This window comes from Oncorhynchus keta, chromosome 18 (assembly GCF_023373465.1).
Source record: "Oncorhynchus keta strain PuntledgeMale-10-30-2019 chromosome 18, Oket_V2, whole genome shotgun sequence".
In the NCBI taxonomy this organism is placed as follows: Eukaryota; Metazoa; Chordata; class Actinopteri; order Salmoniformes; family Salmonidae; genus Oncorhynchus; species Oncorhynchus keta.
In genome coordinates this window covers 23,671,651-23,697,231 of record NC_068438.1, presented here as the reverse complement: position 1 = coordinate 23,697,231, position 25,581 = coordinate 23,671,651, and the positions used below count along the sequence as shown (strand labels likewise).

At 44.8% G+C, this 25,581-nt stretch overlaps 1 protein-coding gene across 3 annotated transcripts in view; it reads left to right on the top strand.

Moving 5' to 3' along the window:
- The window catches only part of igsf9ba (immunoglobulin superfamily, member 9Ba), a 104,378-nt gene that overhangs the window by 65,326 nt on the left and 13,471 nt on the right, over window positions 1–25,581 (top strand). For 2 of the 3 annotated variants that reach the window (XM_052467650.1, XM_052467652.1), the window contains exons 8-18: window positions 228–370; window positions 654–794; window positions 917–1,036; window positions 1,151–1,301; window positions 3,638–3,761; window positions 5,966–6,141; window positions 7,386–7,612; window positions 7,922–8,006; window positions 8,236–8,397; window positions 8,493–8,538; window positions 10,717–10,830. In XM_052467650.1, coding sequence (XP_052323610.1) covers window positions 228–370; window positions 654–794; window positions 917–1,036; window positions 1,151–1,301; window positions 3,638–3,761; window positions 5,966–6,141; window positions 7,386–7,612; window positions 7,922–8,006; window positions 8,236–8,397; window positions 8,493–8,538; window positions 10,717–10,830 — 1,489 coding nt within the window. The remainder of the gene's footprint in view (window positions 1–227; window positions 371–653; window positions 795–916; window positions 1,037–1,150; window positions 1,302–3,637; window positions 3,762–5,965; window positions 6,142–7,385; window positions 7,613–7,921; window positions 8,007–8,235; window positions 8,398–8,492; window positions 8,539–10,716; window positions 10,831–25,581) is intronic. The other variant, XM_052467651.1, reaches the window with a different exon arrangement.

Here is a 25,581-nt window from a genome sequence, read left to right as displayed (position 1 = left end):
TCTACACTTGTTGTATTCTGCGCATGTGACAAATAAAGTTTGATTTGATTATAAAATACTATTTTTTAAATGGTTTCCATACCGACCAACTTATTATAGGAGAAGTGAAATTGTGATTTAACAGTTTCAGACTTATGCTCCAGTCTATTTTCACTGAAACCATCTCCTGTCCATATGCACAAAACCTTGTGCTCTGTCGTCCCTGACCTCCAATCTCTGACCCTCAGACCCTGCCCGTGTGCTCAACATGCCCTCCATCATATACGTTCCACGGAAACTTCCAGGGGTCATCCGCTGCCCGGCGGACGCCAACCCGCCGGTGATATCAGTGAAGTGGGAGAAAGATGGCTACCCTCTCAGAGTGGAGAAGGTCAGTCTCAGTCTGCCATCCGTGGGGGCCTCTGTCTGTCTGGACTGATGCTGATTACACCTCATTCACCATAACAGCTGTTCACAAAGCATCCCAGATTAGGATTGCTGATCTAGGATCCCTTTTTGGTTTTCCACCCTACTGAATATGATTATTTGGACACCAAGGACCTGATCCTAGATCAACACTCCTTCCTTAACATGTTTTGAATACAGGACTTGACATGCTGTAGAGAATATTGCATCCATATGATGTTGAGAGTAGCTCCTCTCTCCTGTCTCAGTACCCCGGATGGAGCCAGGCACCGGATGGGAGTATCCGGGTGGCGGAGGCCACAGAAGACTCCCTTGGCACCTACACCTGTATGCCTTACAACACCCTGGGTACAATGGGCCAGTCTGACCCGGCCACTCTGGTGCTAAAGGTACTGGTACTGAAAGAAACCTCTGACCAAATGTGATATGTGTAGTCTTCTCTCCCCCTTTTGGTGAGACTTGTTGTGAGACTTGATCTGTGACATTGTGTGTGTATTGGCCCGGCCCACAGGATCCCCCCTACTTTAACGTGAGGCCTGGTGGGGAGTATCGCCAAGAGGCTGGTAGAGAGCTGGTCATCCCCTGTGCTGCCTCGGGAGACCCTGAGATACCAACCATCACCTGGAGGAAGGTATGACACCACGCTACAGCTGGGAATAGTCTGGGAAGAGAAACATGGAATATTCTAACTTCTTTTGTAATACGACAGGCTAGTCCCAATGAACTGTGTGTGTGTGTGTTCAAGGTGGGGAAGCCCAGCAAGAGTAAGCACAACATCCTCCCCAGCGGCAGCTTACAGTTCCTGTCCCTCAGCAAGGAGGATCATGGGGAATGGGAGTGTGTGGCCACCAATGTGGTCACCAGCATCACTGCCAGCACGCGCCTCCTCGTCATAGGTACTGTCCTCTGTGACCTCATAACCCTCTGTCCCCATGTGTGTCTGATGATCCTAGTCATAGGTACCGTACCCCCTGTGTTTTCTCAGCTCTTCAGGGTTCAGAATTTCAGTTAATCTGAATTGAAGTGGATTTGACAGCAACCCTGCAGCTCTCTGTTTCCATTCATGATGACCCTAGTCCCAGCTGTACTGTATGTTTACTGAAGTACTGCTTAGACATTCATGATGACCCTAGTCCCAGCTGTACTGTATGTATACTGAAGTACTGCTTAGACATTCATGATGACCCTAGTCCCAGCTGTACTGTATGTTTACTGAAGTACTGCTTAGACATTCATGATGACCCTAGTCCCAGCTGTACTGTATGTATACTGAAGTACTGCTTAGACATTCATGATGACCCTAGTCCCAGCTGTACTGTATGTATACTGAAGTACTGCTTAGACATTCATGATGACCCTAGTCCCAGCTGTACTGTATGTATACAGAAGTACTGCTTTGACATTCATGATGACCCTAGTCCCAGCTGTACTGTATGTATACAGAAGTACTGCTTTTACATTCATGATGACCCTAGTCCCAGCTGTACTGTATGTATACTGAAGTACTGCTTCGACAAGGGACTTGCTTGTGCGTGTTTACAGTAAATATGAGTAACAAGCATTTCTCAGGACTCTCACAGTCATATACCCTAGCTGGCACCTGCCCAAGTGTCCCCTCACTGGAGTGACAGGTGACATGTCAGAGGTGCTGATTGTAGAGTGGACAGATTTGACGTTTCTGACCATAGTGGTCAGGACAGCAGGTCTCCCTTTAATACAAGTGAAAGGTGCTGGGTCTTAGCCACACAGCTGGGGGCTGGGATGGTGATGGTCTGGCCAAGCCATAGACCTTCACTCCCCTTTTTTATTTTTTTTATTTCACCTTTATTTAACCAGGTAGGCTAGTTGAGAACAAGTTCTCATTTGTAACTGCGACCTGGCCAAGATAAAGCATAGCAGTGTGAACAGACAACACAGAGTTACACATGGAGTAAACAATTAACAAGTCAATAACACAGTAGAAAAAAAGGGGGAGTCTATATACAATGTGTGTAAAAGGCATGAGGTAGGCGAATAATTACAATTTTGCAGATTAACACTGGAGTGATAAATGATCAGATGGTCATGTACAGGTAGAGATATTGGTGTGCAAAAGAGCAGAAAAGTAAATAAATAAAACAGTATGGGGATGAGGTAGGTGAAAATGGCTGGGCTATTTAACAATAGACTATGTACAGCTGCAGCGATCGGTTAGCTGCTCAGATAGCTGATGTTTGAAGTTGGTGAGGGAGATAAAAGTCTCCAACTTCAGCGATTTTTGCAATTCGTTCCAGTCACAGGCAGCAGAGTACTGGAACGAAAGGCGGCCAAATGAGGTGTTGGCTTTAGGGATGATCAATGAGATACACCTGCTGGAGCGCGTGCTACGGATGGGTGTTGCCATCGTGACCAGTGAACTGAGATAAGGCGGAGCTTTACCTAGCATGGACTTGTAGATGACCTGGAGCCAGTGGGTCTGGCGACGAATATGTAGCGAGGGCCAGCCGACTAGAGCATACAAGTCGCAGTGGTGGGTGGTATAAGGTGCTTTAGTGACAAAACGGATGGCACTGTGATAGACTGCATCCAGTTTGCTGAGTAGAGTGTTGGAAGCCATTTTGTAGATGACATCGCCGAAGTCGAGGATCGGTAGGATAGTCAGTTTTACTAGGGTAAGCTTGGCGGCGTGAGTGAAGGAGGCTTTGTTGCGGAATAGAAAGCCAACTCTTGATTTGATTTTCGATTGGAGATGTTTGATATGAGTCTGGAAGGAGAGTTTGCAGTCTAGCCAGACACCTAGGTACTTATAGATGTCCACATATTCAAGGTCGGAACCATCCAACATTGGTCTACAACACCTGACATTACAGGGAATTAGCCAATCAGATAGGCCATTCACAGCCATTATAGGTATACTGTAGAGGACTGTGAATGGTAATGACAGCACAAAGTACATTATTTGACTAAATAGGACACATTTCTGGACAATGATAGTGATTCTGAGTGAGATGGCTTTTTATACATTGACAAAACAGCTGTTATGGGAATAACACACCTGATACAAACTGTGGTTATTGAAGGATTGTAGAATGGTGATCATAACTTTCACCATACTGTACACATAGACCTAACAGATTGCTCTATCACTCTTTAGTGAGCAATATATAGTATATATATAGTAGAGAGATATAGAGAGGTATACTGTAGATGGCCCTGGTATTAAATATGACAATCTCTTTTCTCTGACCTTCAGGCACCAGCCCACATGCTCCAGGCAACATTCGTGTGTTGCCCTCGGTGACCTCGGCCAATGTGTCCTGGGAGCAGGGTTACGACGGAGGCTTTGAGCAGACATTCTCAGTGTGGTATGGCCCAGTGTGAGTACTCCCAGCATGCTCTAGGTCTACTATCACATCTTATACTCAGATTGCAGCTGATTCCCCTAATAGAGGTGGGGGGACAGAGACTTTCGGGATTGATCTGCAATAGATATGTAGGGTTTAGGGCTCTTAATGTGACCGTATTACTGCCCCCCCCCCCGAAAATCACAAGTCATGACCGCATTCAAATTCTACGGGACCGGCAGTGCAATAGGTGTCACTACAGGCCCGGGTTTGAACCCAAGCCGCGACCAGCCGCTCCAGGAGACCCATGAGGCGGCGCACAATTGGCCCAGCGTCGTCCGGGTTAGGGGAGGGTTTGGCCGGCTGGAATGTCCTTGTCCCATCGCGCACTAGTGACTCCTTGTAGCAGATCTGGCGCATGCACGCTGATTTCGGTCGCCAGATGTACGGTGTTTCCTCCGACACATTGGTGCGGCTGGCTTCCTGATTAAGTGAGCAGTGTGTCAAGAAGCAGTGCGGCTTGGCAGGGTTGTGTTTTGGAGGACTCACGGCTCTCGACCTTCGCCTCTCCTGAGTCCATATGGGAGTTGCAGCGATGGGACAAGACTGTAACTGCCAATTGGTTATCACAAAATTTGGGAGAAAATGGGGTAAAATAAATAAATAAATTATAATTATAATTCCACGGGACCGTTTAGTCACGGTAACTAGGCTTCTCCAAGCTCTGATGCTGCTGATGGTCATTAGAAACATACCAAACTTTCTAACTGCCTGATACTCAGCACTCTATTGTCCCTCTAATCACTCTGACATCAATGCAAATGTATTCAAAATTCTAATCAAACACTTCATGAAAGAACATGAACTCGTGTTGCACAACATTTCTATAGCATATGCAATTGCGTGAGACAACAGATTTTTGATGGCCTCTATTAAAAATAGCAACCCATCAGCTTACTATAGGCTAAGCCTACTATATTTATTACTCAACTTTCCTAATATTAAGCACATTGCTTCTATTTACAACAGGAGTAGAGCCTACCAGGTTGGCATGAAAATAAACCACAGGGAAAAGCGCCATCCACTCGCTATTTAAGTGCATAGATGACATGTATTTTTTCCTGCTGCCCCTGTTTCGATACAGGTGCATCATAATGGTCCATTCTAAATCAAAATAAATGTCACACATATATAATTTAATATATGTAAAGACAAGATTAAATCAAGAATAGTCTGATGGGGGACAATATTACCCACTAATACACAATCACTTGTGAATGTAATATGATCACTTGTGAATGATGCTCAGCTTGTCTGCAGTAAGGTAAGAAACAGCACATGCCTTTGTTGTGTGCTTGACAATCACCGGCTGCCAAGATTTCATGACCGCCCTAGTAGGGATCTGATTTGTTATCAAGAAGAAAACCTATTGATAATTGAATTACATGAAATACTGCAACAGTATCCAGGGGGAAACACATTATCTTCAACGTGCATGTTTTACAATGCACAATGCTAATGGTTTATTACTCAGTACTCCAGTAATGTTACTCTCAGTTATTCAGTATTTGTATTTACAATATTTGCATTGTTGAAGATGCATAATTCATGTGTTTGTTTATGAAAGGTGTCATGGGATGCAATGGAAAGACACTGCAGTAGCATTCTATTAGGCAACATCCACGAGGTGCCATAAAATCACCATTATCATTTTATGTACATGTCTGCAGTCATAAAGCCATTCTGTGTTGAATGGGGGCTGTGTGTGAATGAATCATCTGATAGAAGTGGTGCTTTTGGCAGTTTAATATGATCAGCCATTCTCATCCATCTCTCTGTCATGGCCTGATGGCACTTAATGAACATTTGTTGACTGTGATATTAAACCATTTGCTTTGAGGAACATTGCATATGAGTGGAGGCATCTCTTGTGTACTAAAATAATAAATTACTTTGTACAGAGAGCTGTTACACATAAATATATGAGTCAAAGTGATCTAATTACCTTTAGTTAAGATTACAGATATGATGACTGTGAGGAGGACATTAAATAGAGTAAAATATAGCCTAGCAACTGTATTGTATTGCAACACTGTGACCCATTGCCTGTGTGGTTTGACAGAGGCACACTACATAAGACTGGCTATCTGAGTGTTACCAGGATGGCCCATTGACCTTATAGTCAGGGTGCAGGTTAGTTAGTATTGATGCCTCTCTCTGTGTTTCTGTCCCCCAAGGTTGAAAAAGGAGAATTTTGGCCCCCATGACTGGCACTCCATGCCAGTGTCGGGGTCTCAGACGTGGTTGGTGGTGCCGGGGCTGGAGCCCAGGACAGAATACCAGTTCAGCGTCCTGGCACAGAACAAACTGGGCACAGGCCCTTTCAGCGAGGTTGTGACGGTTAACACAGTAGGTAAGTGGCACCAGCACCAGAACAGCTGCCTACACTAGACTGATACTGTATGCCTATCCTATAGATACAGTGCCATATTCAGAACCCTTGACTTTTTCCACATTTTGTTACGTTACAGCCTTCTTCTAAAATAGATTCATATTTTTTTCTCAGCAATCTACACACAATACCCCATAATGACAAAGTGAAAACAGGTTTTTATAAATGTTTGCAAATTTATAAAAACTTAAAAACAGAAATATCTTATTGACATAAGTATTCAGACCCGAAAGAGACTCGAAATTGAGCTCAGGTGCATCGCATTGCAATAAGCACAGCCATTACACTTGTAGTTCCCATCCAGTAGGGGCTCAAATAGACATTGTGCAGGGATATCTTGGGGTGGTAAATCAGAGTTTACCAATTGTTCTCTGAGATTTCTGCCCTGCGAGAATACGACCAAGGGATGGTCCGAAAACACATTACAGATACTATCATCGGACCTTAGAATGTGCCAACGATTCCCTTAACCAAGTCATGGGGTCGAGGGAATTGTCTGTAGAGCTCTGTGACAGGATTGTGTCGAGGCACAGATTTAGGGAAGGGTACCAAAACATTTATGCAGCATTGAAGATCCCCAAGAACACAGTGGCCTCCATCATTCTTAAATGGAAGAAGTTTGGAACCACCAAGACTCTTCCAAGAGCTGTACGCCCGGCCAAACTGAGCAATCGGGGGAGAAGGGCCTTGGTCAGGAAGGTGACCAAGAGCCCGATGGTCACTCTGACAGCGCTCTAGAGTTTCTCTGTGGAAATGGGAGAACTTTCCAGAAGGACAACCATCTCTGCAGCACTCCACCAATCAGGCCATTATGGTAGAGTGGCCAGATGTAACAAAATGTGGGAAAAGTCATTGGGTCTGAATACTTTCCGAAGGCACTGTACATAGAATAGATTCTTTGTAATGCATGTTTCTTTTTAGATGACTCTATAGCTTATGTTACGCCTTAACTTGAAGCACAACGGATTTGTATTTAGACGTTAGCACATCAGTGTGTCATGTTGATTCTGTAAGCTCACAATATAATTGACACTACTGCTCTCTAGTGCCAACTTGTAGAATGCAGTTTGTAATTGCTCTCACCATCTTCCATTTTTCTCTGATTAATCACATGTGATTGTACAGTATGGGTTTGTTATGACTGTTTGAATAGTATGAATTGGTTAACTTCCTTCATTAACGGGTCTGTTCTCTTGACCCCTTAGTGTCTCCCCTGAGTACCCCTGAACCACAGGTGCTTCTTACTCCACCACGGTGCCTCACAGCCAATCGCACACAGCACGGCGTCCTGCTCACATGGCTCCCACCAGCCAATCACTCATCGCCTGTCGACCGCTACATCATGGAGTTCCGTCTCGGGGAGAGGTGGGAGGTCCTCGACGATCTGATCTCTGCCGCTGAGACTGAGCTGATGGCCAGGGACCTTGTCCAGGTAAAGGGCCGTACATACCTCGATGTATAAACAATGCTGTCTGTTTATAGTGACAACTGCCCACGTGTAATGACTGTTCATTACGGTGTCATAAACTGTCAATAAGATAGTAATGAACACTTTATGAATTACTAAATCATTTTAAGTGTATGTAAAGTGTTACCTCTATTATTTTGCAGATGGCAGTTGTTTTGGGGTATTGACACCTTTATTTTGAGACAGGGGTTATGCTGAGGTGAATTGGACTGTGGTTGTGTTATGTGTGTGGAATGGACAGTGGAGGAGTGTGTTGTCTTGTGTCCCTGACAGGAGTCCTGGTATGAGTTCAGAGTCATGGCTGTCATGGACGACCTCATCAGTGAGAGCAGTAATGTGGTGGGAGTGTCAAGCACAGGTTAGTGTTACACCTAATATATTACACACCTCAATTCAGAATTAGATTAAGAGAATATTGAAATAATATTCCCAGATAGCTACAATGAAATAGAATATTTTCAAATGTGGCTAATATGTCACTCCATTAAATCCATTACTTCCATAAGATTGGTGAAGTTCATGATTTGAAGGTGAAGTCCATTTCCACCTCCACATTTCTGAACCCCTGGGTACCTATTCCGCCTCAGATCCCTTCCCCCCTGCGGAGGTGACTGAAGAGGGGTTGGCGCTGCCCGTGGTAGCGGGCGTTGTGGCAACCATCTGCTTCCTGGCGGCTGCAGTGCTCTTCAGTACTCTAGCAGCCTGCTTCGTCAACAAACAGCACCAACGCAAACTCAAACGCAAACCAGGTATGCTTGCATTACTTCTCACTTCTGTTTCATTTCTACTGTTCTTTCTCTGGTCTTGGCTGTAATCTCTAAATCTCTGTTTTGTCTCTTCTAAGACCCTCCCCTGTCTGTAACACACTTCAGGAAAAGCATTGACTCATCGTAAGTACTAAAAACAATGTCAATGCCAATTCACAATGCAGTAGTCACTGGATTAAATTTAGATGCAACATCAACTCGTCTTTACCTGTTATAAGGGTTATTGTTATGGTCTCTGTTCGTTTCACTCCTGTTGAGTACCATCTGTCAGGGCAGGGTAGCTTTGCTAGGACATGAGTATAGTTTGAATGCAAACGATATATACAATGTATGTGAATATCCCTTCAAATTAGTGTATTAGGCTATTTCAGCCACACCCGTTGCTGACAGGTGTATAAAATAGAGCACACCGCCATGCAATCTCCATAGACAAACATTGACAGTAGAATGGCTTTACTGAAGAGCTCAGTGACTTTCAACGTGGCACCGTCATAGGATGCCACCTTTCCAAGAATTCAGTTTATAAAATGTCTGTCCTGCTAGAGCTGCCCCGGTCAACTGTAAGTGGAAACGTCTAGGAGCAGCAACGGCTCAGCTGAAAAGTGGTAGGCTACACAAGATCACAGAACAGGACTGTCGAGTGCTGAAGAGCGTAGCACGTAAAAATCGTCTGTCTGCGGTTGCAACACTGACTACCGAGTTCCAAACTTCCTCTGAAAGCAACGTCAGCACAATAATTGTTTGTCAGGAGCTTCATGAAATGGGTTTCCATGGCCGAGCAGCCGCACAAAAGCCTAAGATCACTATGTGCAATACCAAGCGTCGACTGGAGTGTTGTAAAGCTCGCTGCCATTGGATACTGGAGCAGTTGAAAGGCGTTCTCTGGAGTGTTGAATCAGGTTTCACCATCTGGCAGTCCGTTGTACGAATCTGGGTTTGACGCTTGCCAGGAGAACACTACCTGCCTGAATGCATAGTGCCAACTGTAAAGTTTGACAATTCATAATATGGGGCTGTTTTTCATGGTTTGGGCTAGGCCCCTTAGTTCCAGTGAAGGGAAATCTTAACGCTACAGTATACAATTACATTTTAGACGATTCTGTGCTTCCAACTTAGTGGCAACAGTTTGGGGAAGGCCCTTTCCTGTTTCAGCACGACAATGCCCCTGTGCGCAAAGCTAGGTCCATACATAAATGTTTTGTCAAGATCGGTGTGGAAGAACTTGACTGGCCTGCACAGAGTCCTGACCTCAACCCCATCGAATGCCTTTGGGATCAATCAATCAATCAAATTTTATTTATATAGCCCTTCGTACATCAGCTGATATCTCAAAGTGCTGTACAGAAACCCAGCCTAAAACCACAAACAGCAAGCAGTGCAGGTGTAGAAGCACGGTGGCTAGGAAAAACTCCCTAGAAAGGCCAAAACCTAGGAAGAAACCTAGAGAGGAACCAGGCTATGTGGGGTGGCCAGTCCTCTTCTGGCTGTGCCGGGTGGAGATTATAACAGAACATGGCCAAGATGTTCAAATGTTCATAAATGACCAGCATGGTCGAATAATAACAAGGCAGAACAGTTGAAACTGGAGCAGCAGCACAGTCAGGTGGACTGGGGACAGCAAGGAGTCATCATGTCAGGTCGTCCTGGGGCACGGTCCTTGGGCTCAGGTCCTCCGAGAGAGAGAAAGAAAGAGAGAATTAGAGAGAGCATATGTGGGGTGGCCAGTCCTCTTCTGGCTGTGCCGGGTGGAGATTATAACAGAACATGGCCAAGATGTTCAAATGTTCATAAATGACCAGCATGGTCAAATAATAGTAAGGCAGAACAGTTGAATTGGAACGCCGACTAGCGAGCCAGGCCTAATCGCCCACATTAGTGCCCGACCTAATGCTCTTGTGGCTGAATGGAAGTAAGTTCCTGCAGCAATGTTCCAACATCTAGTGGAAAGCCTTCCCAGAATAGTGGAGGCTGTTATATATATTAATGCCCATGATATTGAAATGAGATGTTTGACGAGCAGGTGTCCACATACTTTTGGTCGTGTAGTGTATATTGTGTGTATGTCAAGGGTTTGGAGAGAGGTCTATGTTAAAAGGAATTGGATGTTTTAACTTCTTGGAATATCTAGATGGTCAAGTGAATGAAAATGGCATTATAGGGGACTTGGCAGGGACTTTTATATCAGACTAGTGAAGTCTGGTCCTCTTGTGATGCCATGATGGTCCCTCCTGTGTTGTGTGGAGGTTTGGCTTAGTTGACAGATGACCGTGGCCCATGCCGTTTGTGTGTCTCCCACCGCAGGCCTCCTCTCACCCCCTTGCCCGGGGTAGAGCCCTGTTGGGACGCGCCAGCCAGGAGCAGCTACATGCCCCCACCAGCCAGGAGCAGCTACATGCCCCCACCAGCCAGCTCCCTGTGAGTGCTTAGCTGCTTACACCATGCCACAGTGTGTGTTGTGCTGCACTACGCTATGCTGGCTTGGCTGCATGGATAATAAATGCATTTTATAGATTTGATTTACTTAGTGCTCTGCTGGCCTAGCTGCATGCACAGTATACTGTATATGCACCGTATAGGGATTTGTATTTGCGTTGGCTCAGTTGCATGTACATGCACTATAGTTGACTGTGTAGTTTACAAATCAAATCAAAGTTTATTTGTCACGTGCGCCAAATAGTACAAGTGTAGACCTTACAGTGAAATGCTGCTCCTGGTGTGTGGCAAATAGAAGAAGTGTAGACCTTACAGTGAAATGCTGCTCCTGGTGTGTGGCAAATAGAACAAGTGTAGACCTTACAGTGAAATGCTGCTCCTGGTGTGTGGCAAATAGAACAAGTGTAGACCTTACAGTGAAATGCTGTTCCTGGTGTGTGGCAAATAGAACAAGTGTAGACCTTACAGTGAAATGCTGCTCCTGGTGTGTGGCAAATAGAACAAGTGTAGACCTTACAGTGAAATGCTGCTCCTGGTGTGTGGCAAATAGAACAAGTGTAGACCTTACAGTGAAATGCTGCTCCTGGTGTGTGGCAAATAGAACAAGTGTAGACCTTACAGTGAAATGCTGCTCCTGGTGTGTGGCAAATAGAACAAGTGTAGACCTTACAGTGAAATGCTGCTCCTGGTGTGTGGCAAATAGAACAAATGTAGACCTTACAGTGAAATGCTGTTCCTTGTGTGCTGCAAATAGAACAAGTGTAGACCTTACAGTGAAATGCTGCTCCTGGTGTGTGGCAAATAGAACAAGTGTAGACCTTACAGTGAAATGCTGCTCCTGGTGTGTGGCAAATAGAACAAGTGTAGACCTTACAGTGAAATGCTGCTCCTGGTGTGTGGCAAACAGAACAAGTGTAGACCTTACAGTGAAATGCTGCTCCTGGTGTGTGGCAAATAGAACAAGTGTAGACCTTACAGTGAAATGCTGCTCCTGGTGTGTGGCAAATAGAACAAGTGTAGACGTTACAGTGAAATGCTGCTCCTGGTGTGTGGCAAATAGAACAAGTGTAGACCTTACAGTGAAATGCTGCTCCTGGTGTGTGGCAAATAGAACAAGTGTAGACCTTACAGTGAAATGCTGCTCCTGGTGTGTGGCAAATAGAACAAGTGTAGACCTTACAGTGAAATGCTGCTCCTGGTGTGTGGCAAATAGAACAAGTGTAGACCTTACAGTGAAATGCTGCTCCTGGTGTGTGGCAAATAGAACAAGTGTAGACCTTACAGTGAAATGCTGCTCCTGGTGTGTGGCAAATAGAACAAATGTAGACCTTACAGTGAAATGCTGTTCCTGGTGTGTGGCAAATAGAACAAGTGTAGACCTTACAGTGAAATGCTGCTCCTGGTGTGTGGCAAATAGAACAAGTGTAGACCTTACAGTGAAATGCTGCTCCTGGTGTGTGGCAAATAGAACAAGTGTAGACCTTACAGTGAAATGCTGCTCCTGGTGTGTGGCAAATAGAACAAGTGTAGACCTTACAGTGAAATGCTGCTCCTGGTGTGTGGCAAATAGAACAAGTGTAGACCTTACAGTGAAATGCTGCTCCTGGTGTGTGGCAAATAGAACAAGTGTAGACGTTACAGTGAAATGCTGCTCCTGGTGTGTGGCAAATAGAACAAGTGTAGACCTTACAGTGAAATGCTGCTCCTGGTGTGTGGCAAATAGTACAAGTGTAGACCTTACAGTGAAATGCTGCTCCTGGTGTGTGGCAAATAGAACAAGTGTAGACCTTACAGTGAAATGCTGCTCCTGGTGTGTGGCAAATAGAACAAGTGTAGACCTTACAGTGAAATGCTGCTCCTGGTGTGTGGCAAATAGAACAAGTGTAGACCTTACAGTGAAATGCTGCTCCTGGTGTGTGGCAAATAGAACAAGTGTAGACCTTACAGTGAAATGCTGCTCCTGGTGTGTGGCAAATAGAACAAGTGTAGACCTTACAGTGAAATGCTGCTCCTGGTGTGTGGCAAATAGAACAAGTGTAGACCTTACAGTGAAATGCTGTTCCTGGTGTGTGGCAAATAGAACAAGTGTAGACCTTACAGTGAAATGCTGCTCCTGGTGTGTGGCAAATAGAACAAGTGTAGACCTTACAGTGAAATGCTGTTCCTTGTGTGCTGCAAATAGAACAAGTGTAGACCTTACAGTGAAATGCTGCTCCTGGTGTGTGGCAAATAGAACAAGTGTAGACCTTACAGTGAAATGCTGCTCCTGGTGTGTGGCAAATAGTACAAGTGTAGACCTTACAGTGAAATGCTGCTCCTGGTGTGTGGCAAATAGAACAAGTGTAGACCTTACAGTGAAATGCTGCTCCTGGTGTGTGGCAAATAGAACAAGTGTAGACCTTACAGTGAAATGCTGCTCCTGGTGTGTGGCAAATAGAACAAGTGTAGACGTTACAGTGAAATGCTGCTCCTGGTGTGTGGCAAATAGAACAAGTGTAGACCTTACAGTGAAATGCTGCTCCTGGTGTGTGGCAAATAGTACAAGTGTAGACCTTACAGTGAAATGCTGCTCCTGGTGTGTGGCAAATAGAACAAGTGTAGACCTTACAGTGAAATGCTGCTCCTGGTGTGTGGCAAATAGAACAAGTGTAGACCTTACAGTGAAATGCTGCTCCTGGTGTGTGGCAAATAGAACAAGTGTAGACCTTACAGTGAAATGCTGCTCCTGGTGTGTGGCAAATAGAACAAGTGTAGACCTTACAGTGAAATGCTGTTCCTGGTGTGTGGCAAATAGAACAAGTGTAGACCTTACAGTGAAATGCTGCTCCTGGTGTGTGGCAAATAGAACAAATGTAGACCTTACAGTGAAATGCTGTTCCTTGTGTGCTGCAAATAGAACAAGTGTAGACCTTACAGTGAAATGCTGCTCCTGGTGTGTGGCAAATAGAACAAGTGTAGACCTTACAGTGAAATGCTGCTCCTGGTGTGTGGCAAATAGAACAAGTGTAGACCTTACAGTGAAATGCTGCTCCTGGTGTGTGGCAAATAGAACAAGTGTAGACCTTACAGTGAAATGCTGCTCCTGGTGTGTGGCAAATAGAACAAGTGTAGACCTTACAGTGAAATGCTGCTCCTGGTGTGTGGCAAATAGAACAAGTGTAGACCTTACAGTGAAATGCTGCTCCTGGTGTGTGGCAAATAGAACAAATGTAGACCTTACAGTGAAATGCTGTTCCTGGTGTGTGGCAAATAGAACAAGTGTAGACCTTACAGTGAAATGCTGCTCCTGGTGTGTGGCAAATAGAACAAGTGTAGACCTTACAGTGAAATGCTGCTCCTGGTGTGTGGCAAATAGTACAAGTGTAGACCTTACAGTGAAATGCTGCTCCTGGTGTGTGGCAAATAGAACAAGTGTAGACCTTACAGTGAAATGCTGCTCCTGGTGTGTGGCAAATAGAACAAGTGTAGACCTTACAGTGAAATGCTGCTCCTGGTGTGTGGCAAATAGAACAAGTGTAGACCTTACAGTGAAATGCTGCTCCTGGTGTGTGGCAAATAGAACAAATGTAGACCTTACAGTGAAATGCTGTTCCTGGTGTGTGGCAAATAGAACAAGTGTAGACCTTACAGTGAAATGCTGCTCCTGGTGTGTGGCAAATAGAACAAGTGTAGACCTTACAGTGAAATGCTGCTCCTGGTGTGTGGCAAATAGTACAAGTGTAGACCTTACAGTGAAATGCTGCTCCTGGTGTGTGGCAAATAGAACAAGTGTAGACCTTACAGTGAAATGCTGCTCCTGGTGTGTGGCAAATAGAACAAGTGTAGACCTTACAGTGAAATGCTGCTCCTGGTGTGTGGCAAATAGAACAAGTGTAGACCTTACAGTGAAATGCTGCTCCTGGTGTGTGGCAAATAGAACAAGTGTAGACCTTACATTGAAATGCTGCTCCTGGTGTGTGGCAAATAGTACAAGTGTAGACCTTACAGTGAAATGCTGCTCCTGTTGTGTGGCAAATAGAACAAGTGTAGACCTTACAGTGAAATGCTGCTCCTGGTGTGTGGCAAATAGAACAAGTGTAGACCTTACAGTGAAATGCTGCTCCTGGTGTGTGGCAAATAGAACAAGTGTAGACCTTACATTGAAATGCTGCTCCTGGTGTGTGGCAAATAGAACAAGTGTAGACCTTACAGTGAAATGCTGCTCCTGGTGTGTGGCAAATAGTACAAGTGTAGACCTTACAGTGAAATGCTGCTCCTGGTGTGTGGCAAATAGAACAAGTGTAGACCTTACAGTGAAATGCTGCTCCTGGTGTGTGGCAAATAGAACAAGTGTAGACCTTACAGTGAAATGCTGCTCCTGGTGTGTGGCAAATAGAACAAGTGTAGACCTTACAGTGAAATGCTGCTCCTGGTGTGTGGCAAATAGAACAAGTGTAGACCTTACAGTGAAATGCTGCTCCTGGTGTGTGGCAAATAGAACAAGTGTAGACCTTACAGTGAAATGCTGCTCCTGGTGTGTGGCAAATAGAACAAGTGTAGACCTTACAGTGAAATGCTGTTCCTGGTGTGTGGCAAATAGAACAAGTGTAGACCTTACAGTGAAATGCTGTTCCTGGTGTGTGGCAAATAGAACAAGTGTAGACCTTACAGTGAAATGCTGCTCCTGGTGTGTGGCAAATAGAACAAGTGTAGACCTTACAGTGAAATGCTGCTCCTGGTGTGTGGCAAATAGAACAAGTGTAGACCTTACAGTGAAATGCTGTTCCTGGTGTGTGGCAAATAGAACAAGTGTAGACCTTACAGTGAAATGCTGCTCCTGGTGTGTGGCAAATAGAACAAGTGTAGACCTTACAGTGAAATGCTGCTCCTGGTGTGTGGCAAATAGAACAAGTGTAGACCTTACAGTGAAATGCTGCTCCTGGTGTGTGGCAAATAGAACAAGTGTAGACCTTACAGTGAAATGCTGCTCCTGGTGTGAGGCAAATAGAACAAGTGTAGACCTTACAGTGAAATGCTGCTCCTGGTGTGTGGCAAATAGAACAAGTGTAGACCTTACATTGAAATGCTGCTCCTGGTGTGTGGCAAATAGTACAAGTGTAGACCTTACAGTGAAATGCTGCTCCTGTTGTGTGGCAAATAGAACAAGTGTAGACCTTACAGTGAAATGCTGCTCCTGGTGTGTGGCAAATAGAACAAGTGTAGACCTTACAGTGAAATGCTGCTCCTGGTGTGTGGCAAATAGAACAAGTGTAGACCTTACATTGAAATGCTGCTCCTGGTGTGTGGCAAATAGAACAAGTGTAGACCTTACAGTGAAATGCTGCTCCTGGTGTGTGGCAAATAGAACAAGTGTAGACCTTACAGTGAAATGCTGCTCCTGGTGTGTGGCAAATAGAACAAGTGTAGACCTTACAGTGAAATGCTGCTCCTGGTGTGTGGCAAATAGAACAAGTGTAGACCTTACAGTGAAATGCTGCTCCTGGTGTGTGGCAAATAGAACAAGTGTAGACCTTACATTGAAATGCTGCTCCTGGTGTGTGGCAAATAGAACAAGTGTAGACCTTACAGTGAAATGCTGCTCCTGGTGTGTGGCAAATAGTACAAGTGTAGACCTTACAGTGAAATGCTGCTCCTGGTGTGTGGCAAATAGAACAAGTGTAGACCTTACAGTGAAATGCTGCTCCTGGTGTGTGGCAAATAGAACAAGTGTAGACCTTACAGTGAAATGCTGCTCCTGGTGTGTGGCAAATAGAACAAGTGTAGACCTTACAGTGAAATGCTGCTCCTGGTGTGTGGCAAATAGAACAAGTGTAGACCTTACAGTGAAATGCTGCTCCTGGTGTGTGGCAAATAGAACAAGTGTAGACCTTACAGTGAAATGCTGCTCCTGGTGTGTGGCAAATAGAACAAGTGTAGACCTTACATTGAAATGCTGCTCCTGGTGTGTGGCAAATAGAACAAGTGTAGACCTTACAGTGAAATGCTGCTCCTGGTGTGTGGCAAATAGTACAAGTGTAGACCTTACAGTGAAATGCTGCTCCTGGTGTGTGGCAAATAGAACAAGTGTAGACCTTACAGTGAAATGCTGCTCCTGGTGTGTGGCAAATAGAACAAGTGTAGACCTTACAGTGAAATGCTGCTCCTGGTGTGTGGCAAATAGAACAAGTGTAGACCTTACAGTGAAATGCTGCTCCTGGTGTGTGGCAAATAGAACAAGTGTAGACCTTACATTGAAATGCTGCTCCTGGTGTGTGGCAAATAGAACAAGTGTAGACCTTACAGTGAAATGCTGTTCCTGGTGTGTGGCAAATAGAACAAGTGTAGACCTTACAGTGAAATGCTGCTCCTGGTGTGTGGCAAATAGAACAAGTGTAGACCTTACAGTGAAATGCTGCTCTGGTGTGTGGCAAATAGAACAAGTGTAGACGTTACAGTGAAATGCTGCTCTGGTGTGTGGCAAATAGAACAAGTGTAGACCTTACAGTGAAATGCTGCTCCTGGTGTGTGGCAAATAGTACAAGTGTAGACCTTACAGTGAAATGCTGCTCCTGGTGTGTGGCAAATAGAACAAGTGTAGACCTTACAGTGAAATGCTGCTCCTGGTGTGTGGCAAATAGAACAAGTGTAGACCTTACAGTGAAATGCTGCTCCTGGTGTGTGGCAAATAGAACAAGTGTAGACCTTACAGTGAAATGCTGCTCCTGGTGTGTGGCAAATAGAACAAGTGTAGACCTTACAGTGAAATGCTGCTCCTGGTGTGTGGCAAATAGAACAAGTGTAGACCTTACAGTGAAATGCTGCTCCTGGTGTGTGGCAAATAGAACAAGTGTAGACCTTACAGTGAAATGCTGCTCCTGGTGTGTGGCAAATAGAACAAGTGTAGACCTTACAGTGAAATGCTGCTCCTGGTGTGTGGCAAATAGAACAAGTGTAGACCTTACAGTGAAATGCTGCTCCTGGTGTGTGGCAAATAGAACAAATGTAGACCTTACAGTGAAATGCTGTTCCTGGTGTGTGGCAAATAGAACAAGTGTAGACCTTACAGTGAAATGCTGCTCCTGGTGTGTGGCAAATAGAACAAGTGTAGACCTTACAGTGAAATGCTGCTCCTGGTGTGTGGCAAATAGAACAAGTGTAGACCTTACAGTGAAATGCTGCTCCTGGTGTGTGGCAAATAGAACAAGTGTAGACCTTACAGTGAAATGCTGCTCCTGGTGTGTGGCAAATAGAACAAGTGTAGACCTTACAGTGAAATGCTGCTCCTGGTGTGTGGCAAATAGAACAAGTGTAGACCTTACAGTGAAATGCTGCTCCTGGTGTGTGGCAAATAGAACAAGTGTAGACCTTACAGTGAAATGCTGTTCCTGGTGTGTGGCAAATAGAACAAGTGTAGACCTTACAGTGAAATGCTGCTCCTGGTGTGTGGCAAATAGAACAAATGTAGACCTTACAGTGAAATGCTGTTCCTTGTGTGCTGCAAATAGAACAAGTGTAGACCTTACAGTGAAATGCTGCTCCTGGTGTGTGGCAAATAGAACAAGTGTAGACCTTACAGTGAAATGCTGCTCCTGGTGTGTGGCAAATAGAACAAGTGTAGACCTTACAGTGAAATGCTGCTCCTGGTGTGTGGCAAATAGAACAAGTGTAGACCTTACAGTGAAATGCTGTTCCTTGTGTGCTGCAAATAGAACAAGTGTAGACCTTACAGTGAAATGCTGCTCCTGGTGTGTGGCAAATAGAACAAGTGTAGACCTTACAGTGAAATGCTGCTCCTGGTGTGTGGCAAATAGTACAAGTGTAGACCTTACAGTGAAATGCTGCTCCTGGTGTGTGGCAAATAGAACAAGTGTAGACCTTACAGTGAAATGCTGCTCCTGGTGTGTGGCAAATAGAACAAGTGTAGACCTTACAGTGAAATGCTGCTCCTGGTGTGTGGCAAATAGAACAAGTGTAGACGTTACAGTGAAATGCTGCTCCTGGTGTGTGGCAAATAGAACAAGTGTAGACCTTACAGTGAAATGCTGCTCCTGGTGTGTGGCAAATAGTACAAGTGTAGACCTTACAGTGAAATGCTGCTCCTGGTGTGTGGCAAATAGAACAAGTGTAGACCTTACAGTGAAATGCTGCTCCTGGTGTGTGGCAAATAGAACAAGTGTAGACCTTACAGTGAAATGCTGCTCCTGGTGTGTGGCAAATAGAACAAGTGTAGACGTTACAGTGAAATGCTGCTCCTGGTGTGTGGCAAATAGAACAAGTGTAGACCTTACAGTGAAATGCTGTTCCTGGTGTGTGGCAAATAGAACAAGTGTAGACCTTACAGTGAAATGCTGCTCCTGGTGTGTGGCAAATAGAACAAATGTAGACCTTACAGTGAAATGCTGTTCCTTGTGTGCTGCAAATAGAACAAGTGTAGACCTTACAGTGAAATGCTGCTCCTGGTGTGTGGCAAATAGAACAAGTGTAGACCTTACAGTGAAATGCTGCTCCTGGTGTGTGGCAAATAGAACAAGTGTAGACCTTACAGTGAAATGCTGCTCCTGGTGTGTGGCAAATAGAACAAGTGTAGACCTTACAGTGAAATAATATGCTGTTCCTTGTGTGCTGCAAATAGAACAAGTGTAGACCTTACAGTGAAATGCTGCTCCTGGTGTGTGGCAAATAGAACAAGTGTAGACCTTACAGTGAAATGCTGCTCCTGGTGTGTGGCAAATAGAACAAGTGTAGACCTTACAGTGAAATGCTGCTCCTGGTGTGTGGCAAATAGAACAAGTGTAGACCTTACAGTGAAATGCTGCTCCTGGTGTGTGGCAAATAGAACAAGTGTAGACCTTACAGTGAAATGCTGCTCCTGGTGTGTGGCAAATAGAACAAGTGTAGACGTTACAGTGAAATGCTGCTCCTGGTGTGTGGCAAATAGAACAAGTGTAGACCTTACAGTGAAATGCTGCTCCTGGTGTGTGGCAAATAGTACAAGTGTAGACCTTACAGTGAAATGCTGCTCCTGGTGTGTGGCAAATAGAACAAGTGTAGACCTTACAGTGAAATGCTGCTCCTGGTGTGTGGCAAATAGAACAAGTGTAGACCTTACAGTGAAATGCTGCTCCTGGTGTGTGGCAAATAGAACAAGTGTAGACCTTACAGTGAAATGCTGCTCCTGGTGTGTGGCAAATAGAACAAGTGTAGACCTTACAGTGAAATGCTGCTCCTGGTGTGTGGCAAATAGAACAAGTGTAGACCTTACAGTGAAATGCTGCTCCTGGTGTGTGGCAAATAGAACAAGTGTAGACCTTACAGTGAAATGCTGCTCCTGGTGTGTGGCAAATAGAACAAGTGTAGACCTTACAGTGAAATGCTGCTCCTGGTGTGAGGCAAATAGAACAAGTGTAGACCTTACAGTGAAATGCTGCTCCTGGTGTGTGGCAAATAGAACAAGTGTAGACCTTACATTGAAATGCTGCTCCTGGTGTGTGGCAAATAGTACAAGTGTAGACCTTACAGTGAAATGCTGCTCCTGTTGTGTGGCAAATAGAACAAGTGTAGACCTTACAGTGAAATGCTGCTCCTGGTGTGTGGCAAATAGAACAAGTGTAGACCTTACAGTGAAATGCTGCTCCTGGTGTGTGGCAAATAGAACAAGTGTAGACCTTACATTGAAATGCTGCTCCTGGTGTGTGGCAAATAGAACAAGTGTAGACCTTACAGTGAAATGCTGCTCCTGGTGTGTGGCAAATAGAACAAGTGTAGACCTTACAGTGAAATGCTGCTCCTGGTGTGTGGCAAATAGAACAAGTGTAGACCTTACAGTGAAATGCTGCTCCTGGTGTGTGGCAAATAGAACAAGTGTAGACCTTACAGTGAAATGCTGCTCCTGGTGTGTGGCAAATAGAACAAGTGTAGACCTTACATTGAAATGCTGCTCCTGGTGTGTGGCAAATAGAACAAGTGTAGACCTTACAGTGAAATGCTGCTCCTGGTGTGTGGCAAATAGTACAAGTGTAGACCTTACAGTGAAATGCTGCTCCTGGTGTGTGGCAAATAGAACAAGTGTAGACCTTACAGTGAAATGCTGCTCCTGGTGTGTGGCAAATAGAACAAGTGTAGACCTTACAGTGAAATGCTGCTCCTGGTGTGTGGCAAATAGAACAAGTGTAGACCTTACAGTGAAATGCTGCTCCTGGTGTGTGGCAAATAGAACAAGTGTAGACCTTACAGTGAAATGCTGCTCCTGGTGTGTGGCAAATAGAACAAGTGTAGACCTTACAGTGAAATGCTGCTCCTGGTGTGTGGCAAATAGAACAAGTGTAGACCTTACATTGAAATGCTGCTCCTGGTGTGTGGCAAATAGAACAAGTGTAGACCTTACAGTGAAATGCTGCTCCTGGTGTGTGGCAAATAGTACAAGTGTAGACCTTACAGTGAAATGCTGCTCCTGGTGTGTGGCAAATAGAACAAGTGTAGACCTTACAGTGAAATGCTGCTCCTGGTGTGTGGCAAATAGAACAAGTGTAGACCTTACAGTGAAATGCTGCTCCTGGTGTGTGGCAAATAGAACAAGTGTAGACCTTACAGTGAAATGCTGCTCCTGGTGTGTGGCAAATAGAACAAGTGTAGACCTTACATTGAAATGCTGCTCCTGGTGTGTGGCAAATAGAACAAGTGTAGACCTTACAGTGAAATGCTGTTCCTGGTGTGTGGCAAATAGAACAAGTGTAGACCTTACAGTGAAATGCTGCTCCTGGTGTGTGGCAAATAGAACAAGTGTAGACCTTACAGTGAAATGCTGCTCCTGGTGTGTGGCAAATAGAACAAGTGTAGACGTTACAGTGAAATGCTGCTCCTGGTGTGTGGCAAATAGAACAAGTGTAGACCTTACAGTGAAATGCTGCTCCTGGTGTGTGGCAAATAGTACAAGTGTAGACCTTACAGTGAAATGCTGCTCCTGGTGTGTGGCAAATAGAACAAGTGTAGACCTTACAGTGAAATGCTGCTCCTGGTGTGTGGCAAATAGAACAAGTGTAGACCTTACAGTGAAATGCTGCTCTGGTGTGTGGCAAATAGAACAAGTGTAGACCTTACAGTGAAATGCTGCTCCTGGTGTGTGGCAAATAGAACAAGTGTAGACCTTACAGTGAAATGCTGCTCCTGGTGTGTGGCAAATAGAACAAGTGTAGACCTTACAGTGAAATGCTGCTCCTGGTGTGTGGCAAATAGAACAAGTGTAGACCTTACAGTGAAATGCTGCTCCTGGTGTGTGGCAAATAGAACAAGTGTAGACCTTACAGTGAAATGCTGCTCCTGGTGTGTGGCAAATAGAACAAGTGTAGACCTTACAGTGAAATGCTGCTCCTGGTGTGTGGCAAATAGAACAAATGTAGACCTTACAGTGAAATGCTGTTCCTGGTGTGTGGCAAATAGAACAAGTGTAGACCTTACAGTGAAATGCTGCTCCTGGTGTGTGGCAAATAGAACAAGTGTAGACCTTACAGTGAAATGCTGCTCCTGGTGTGTGGCAAATAGAACAAGTGTAGACCTTACAGTGAAATGCTGCTCCTGGTGTGTGGCAAATAGAACAAGTGTAGACCTTACAGTGAAATGCTGCTCCTGGTGTGTGGCAAATAGAACAAGTGTAGACCTTACAGTGAAATGCTGCTCCTGGTGTGTGGCAAATAGAACAAGTGTAGACCTTACAGTGAAATGCTGCTCCTGGTGTGTGGCAAATAGAACAAGTGTAGACCTTACAGTGAAATGCTGTTCCTGGTGTGTGGCAAATAGAACAAGTGTAGACCTTACAGTGAAATGCTGCTCCTGGTGTGCGGCAAATAGAACAAATGTAGACCTTACAGTGAAATGCTGTTCCTTGTGTGCTGCAAATAGAACAAGTGTAGACCTTACAGTGAAATGCTGCTCCTGGTGTGTGGCAAATAGAACAAGTGTAGACCTTACAGTGAAATGCTGCTCCTGGTGTGTGGCAAATAGAACAAGTGTAGACCTTACAGTGAAATGCTGCTCCTGGTGTGTGGCAAATAGAACAAGTGTAGACCTTACAGTGAAATGCTGTTCCTTGTGTGCTGCAAATAGAACAAGTGTAGACCTTACAGTGAAATGCTGCTCCTGGTGTGTGGCAAATAGAACAAGTGTAGACCTTACAGTGAAATGCTGCTCCTGGTGTGTGGCAAATAGTACAAGTGTAGACCTTACAGTGAAATGCTGCTCCTGGTGTGTGGCAAATAGAACAAGTGTAGACCTTACAGTGAAATGCTGCTCCTGGTGTGTGGCAAATAGAACAAGTGTAGACCTTACAGTGAAATGCTGCTCCTGGTGTGTGGCAAATAGAACAAGTGTAGACGTTACAGTGAAATGCTGCTCCTGGTGTGTGGCAAATAGAACAAGTGTAGACCTTACAGTGAAATGCTGCTCCTGGTGTGTGGCAAATAGTACAAGTGTAGACCTTACAGTGAAATGCTGCTCCTGGTGTGTGGCAAATAGAACAAGTGTAGACCTTACAGTGAAATGCTGCTCCTGGTGTGTGGCAAATAGAACAAGTGTAGACCTTACAGTGAAATGCTGCTCCTGGTGTGTGGCAAATAGAACAAGTGTAGACGTTACAGTGAAATGCTGCTCCTGGTGTGTGGCAAATAGAACAAGTGTAGACCTTACAGTGAAATGCTGTTCCTGGTGTGTGGCAAATAGAACAAGTGTAGACCTTACAGTGAAATGCTGCTCCTGGTGTGTGGCAAATAGAACAAATGTAGACCTTACAGTGAAATGCTGTTCCTTGTGTGCTGCAAATAGAACAAGTGTAGACCTTACAGTGAAATGCTGCTCCTGGTGTGTGGCAAATAGAACAAGTGTAGACCTTACAGTGAAATGCTGCTCCTGGTGTGTGGCAAATAGAACAAGTGTAGACCTTACAGTGAAATGCTGCTCCTGGTGTGTGGCAAATAGAACAAGTGTAGACCTTACAGTGAAATGCTGTTCCTGGTGTGCTGCAAATAGAACAAGTGTAGACCTTACAGTGAAATGCTGCTCCTGGTGTGTGGCAAATAGAAATAGAAAATAGAACAAGTGTAGACCTTACAGTGAAATGCTGCTCCTGGTGTGTGGCAAATAGAACAAGTGTAGACCTTACAGTGAAATGCTGCTCCTGGTGTGTGGCAAATAGAACAAGTGTAGACCTTACAGTGAAATGCTGCTCCTGGTGTGTGGCAAATAGAACAAGTGTAGACCTTACAGTGAAATGCTGCTCCTGGTGTGTGGCAAATAGAACAAGTGTAGACGTTACAGTGAAATGCTGCTCCTGGTGTGTGGCAAATAGAACAAGTGTAGACCTTACAGTGAAATGCTGCTCCTGGTGTGTGGCAAATAGTACAAGTGTAGACCTTACAGTGAAATGCTGCTCCTGGTGTGTGGCAAATAGAACAAGTGTAGACCTTACAGTGAAATGCTGCTCCTGGTGTGTGGCAAATAGAACAAGTGTAGACCTTACAGTGAAATGCTGCTCCTGGTGTGTGGCAAATAGAACAAGTGTAGACCTTACAGTGAAATGCTGCTCCTGGTGTGTGGCAAATAGAACAAGTGTAGACCTTACAGTGAAATGCTGCTCCTGGTGTGTGGCAAATAGAACAAGTGTAGACCTTACAGTGAAATGCTGCTCCTGGTGTGTGGCAAATAGAACAAGTGTAGACCTTACAGTGAAATGCTGCTCCTGGTGTGTGGCAAATAGAACAAGTGTAGACCTTACAGTGAAATGCTGCTCCTGGTGTGTGGCAAATAGAACAAGTGTAGACCTTACAGTGAAATGCTGCTCCTGGTGTGTGGCAAATAGAACAAATGTAGACCTTACAGTGAAATGCTGTTCCTGGTGTGTGGCAAATAGAACAAGTGTAGACCTTACAGTGAAATGCTGCTCCTGGTGTGTGGCAAATAGAACAAGTGTAGACCTTACAGTGAAATGCTGCTCCTGGTGTGTGGCAAATAGAACAAGTGTAGACCTTACAGTGAAATGCTGCTCCTGGTGTGTGGCAAATAGAACAAGTGTAGACCTTACAGTGAAATGCTGCTCCTGGTGTGTGGCAAATAGAACAAGTGTAGACCTTACAGTGAAATGCTGCTCCTGGTGTGTGGCAAATAGAACAAGTGTAGACCTTACAGTGAAATGCTGCTCCTGGTGTGTGGCAAATAGAACAAGTGTAGACCTTACAGTGAAATGCTGCTCCTGGTGTGTGGCAAATAGAACAAGTGTAGACCTTACAGTGAAATGCTGCTCCTGGTGTGTGGCAAATAGAACAAGTGTAGACCTTACAGTGAAATGCTGCTCCTGGTGTGTGGCAAATAGAACAAGTGTAGACCTTACAGTGAAATGCTGCTCCTGGTGTGTGGCAAATAGAACAAGTGTAGACCTTACAGTGAAATGCTGCTCCTGGTGTGTGGCAAATAGAACAAGTGTAGACCTTACAGTGAAATGCTGCTCCTGGTGTGTGGCAAATAGAACAAGTGTAGACCTTACAGTGAAATGCTGCTCCTGGTGTGTGGCAAATAGAACAAGTGTAGACCTTACAGTGAAATGCTGCTCCTGGTGTGTGGCAAATAGAACAAGTGTAGACCTTACAGTGAAATGCTGCTCCTGGTGTGTGGCAAATAGAACAAGTGTAGACCTTACAGTGAAATGCTGCTCCTGGTGTGTGGCAAATAGAACAAGTGTAGACCTTACAGTGAAATGCTGCTCCTGGTGTG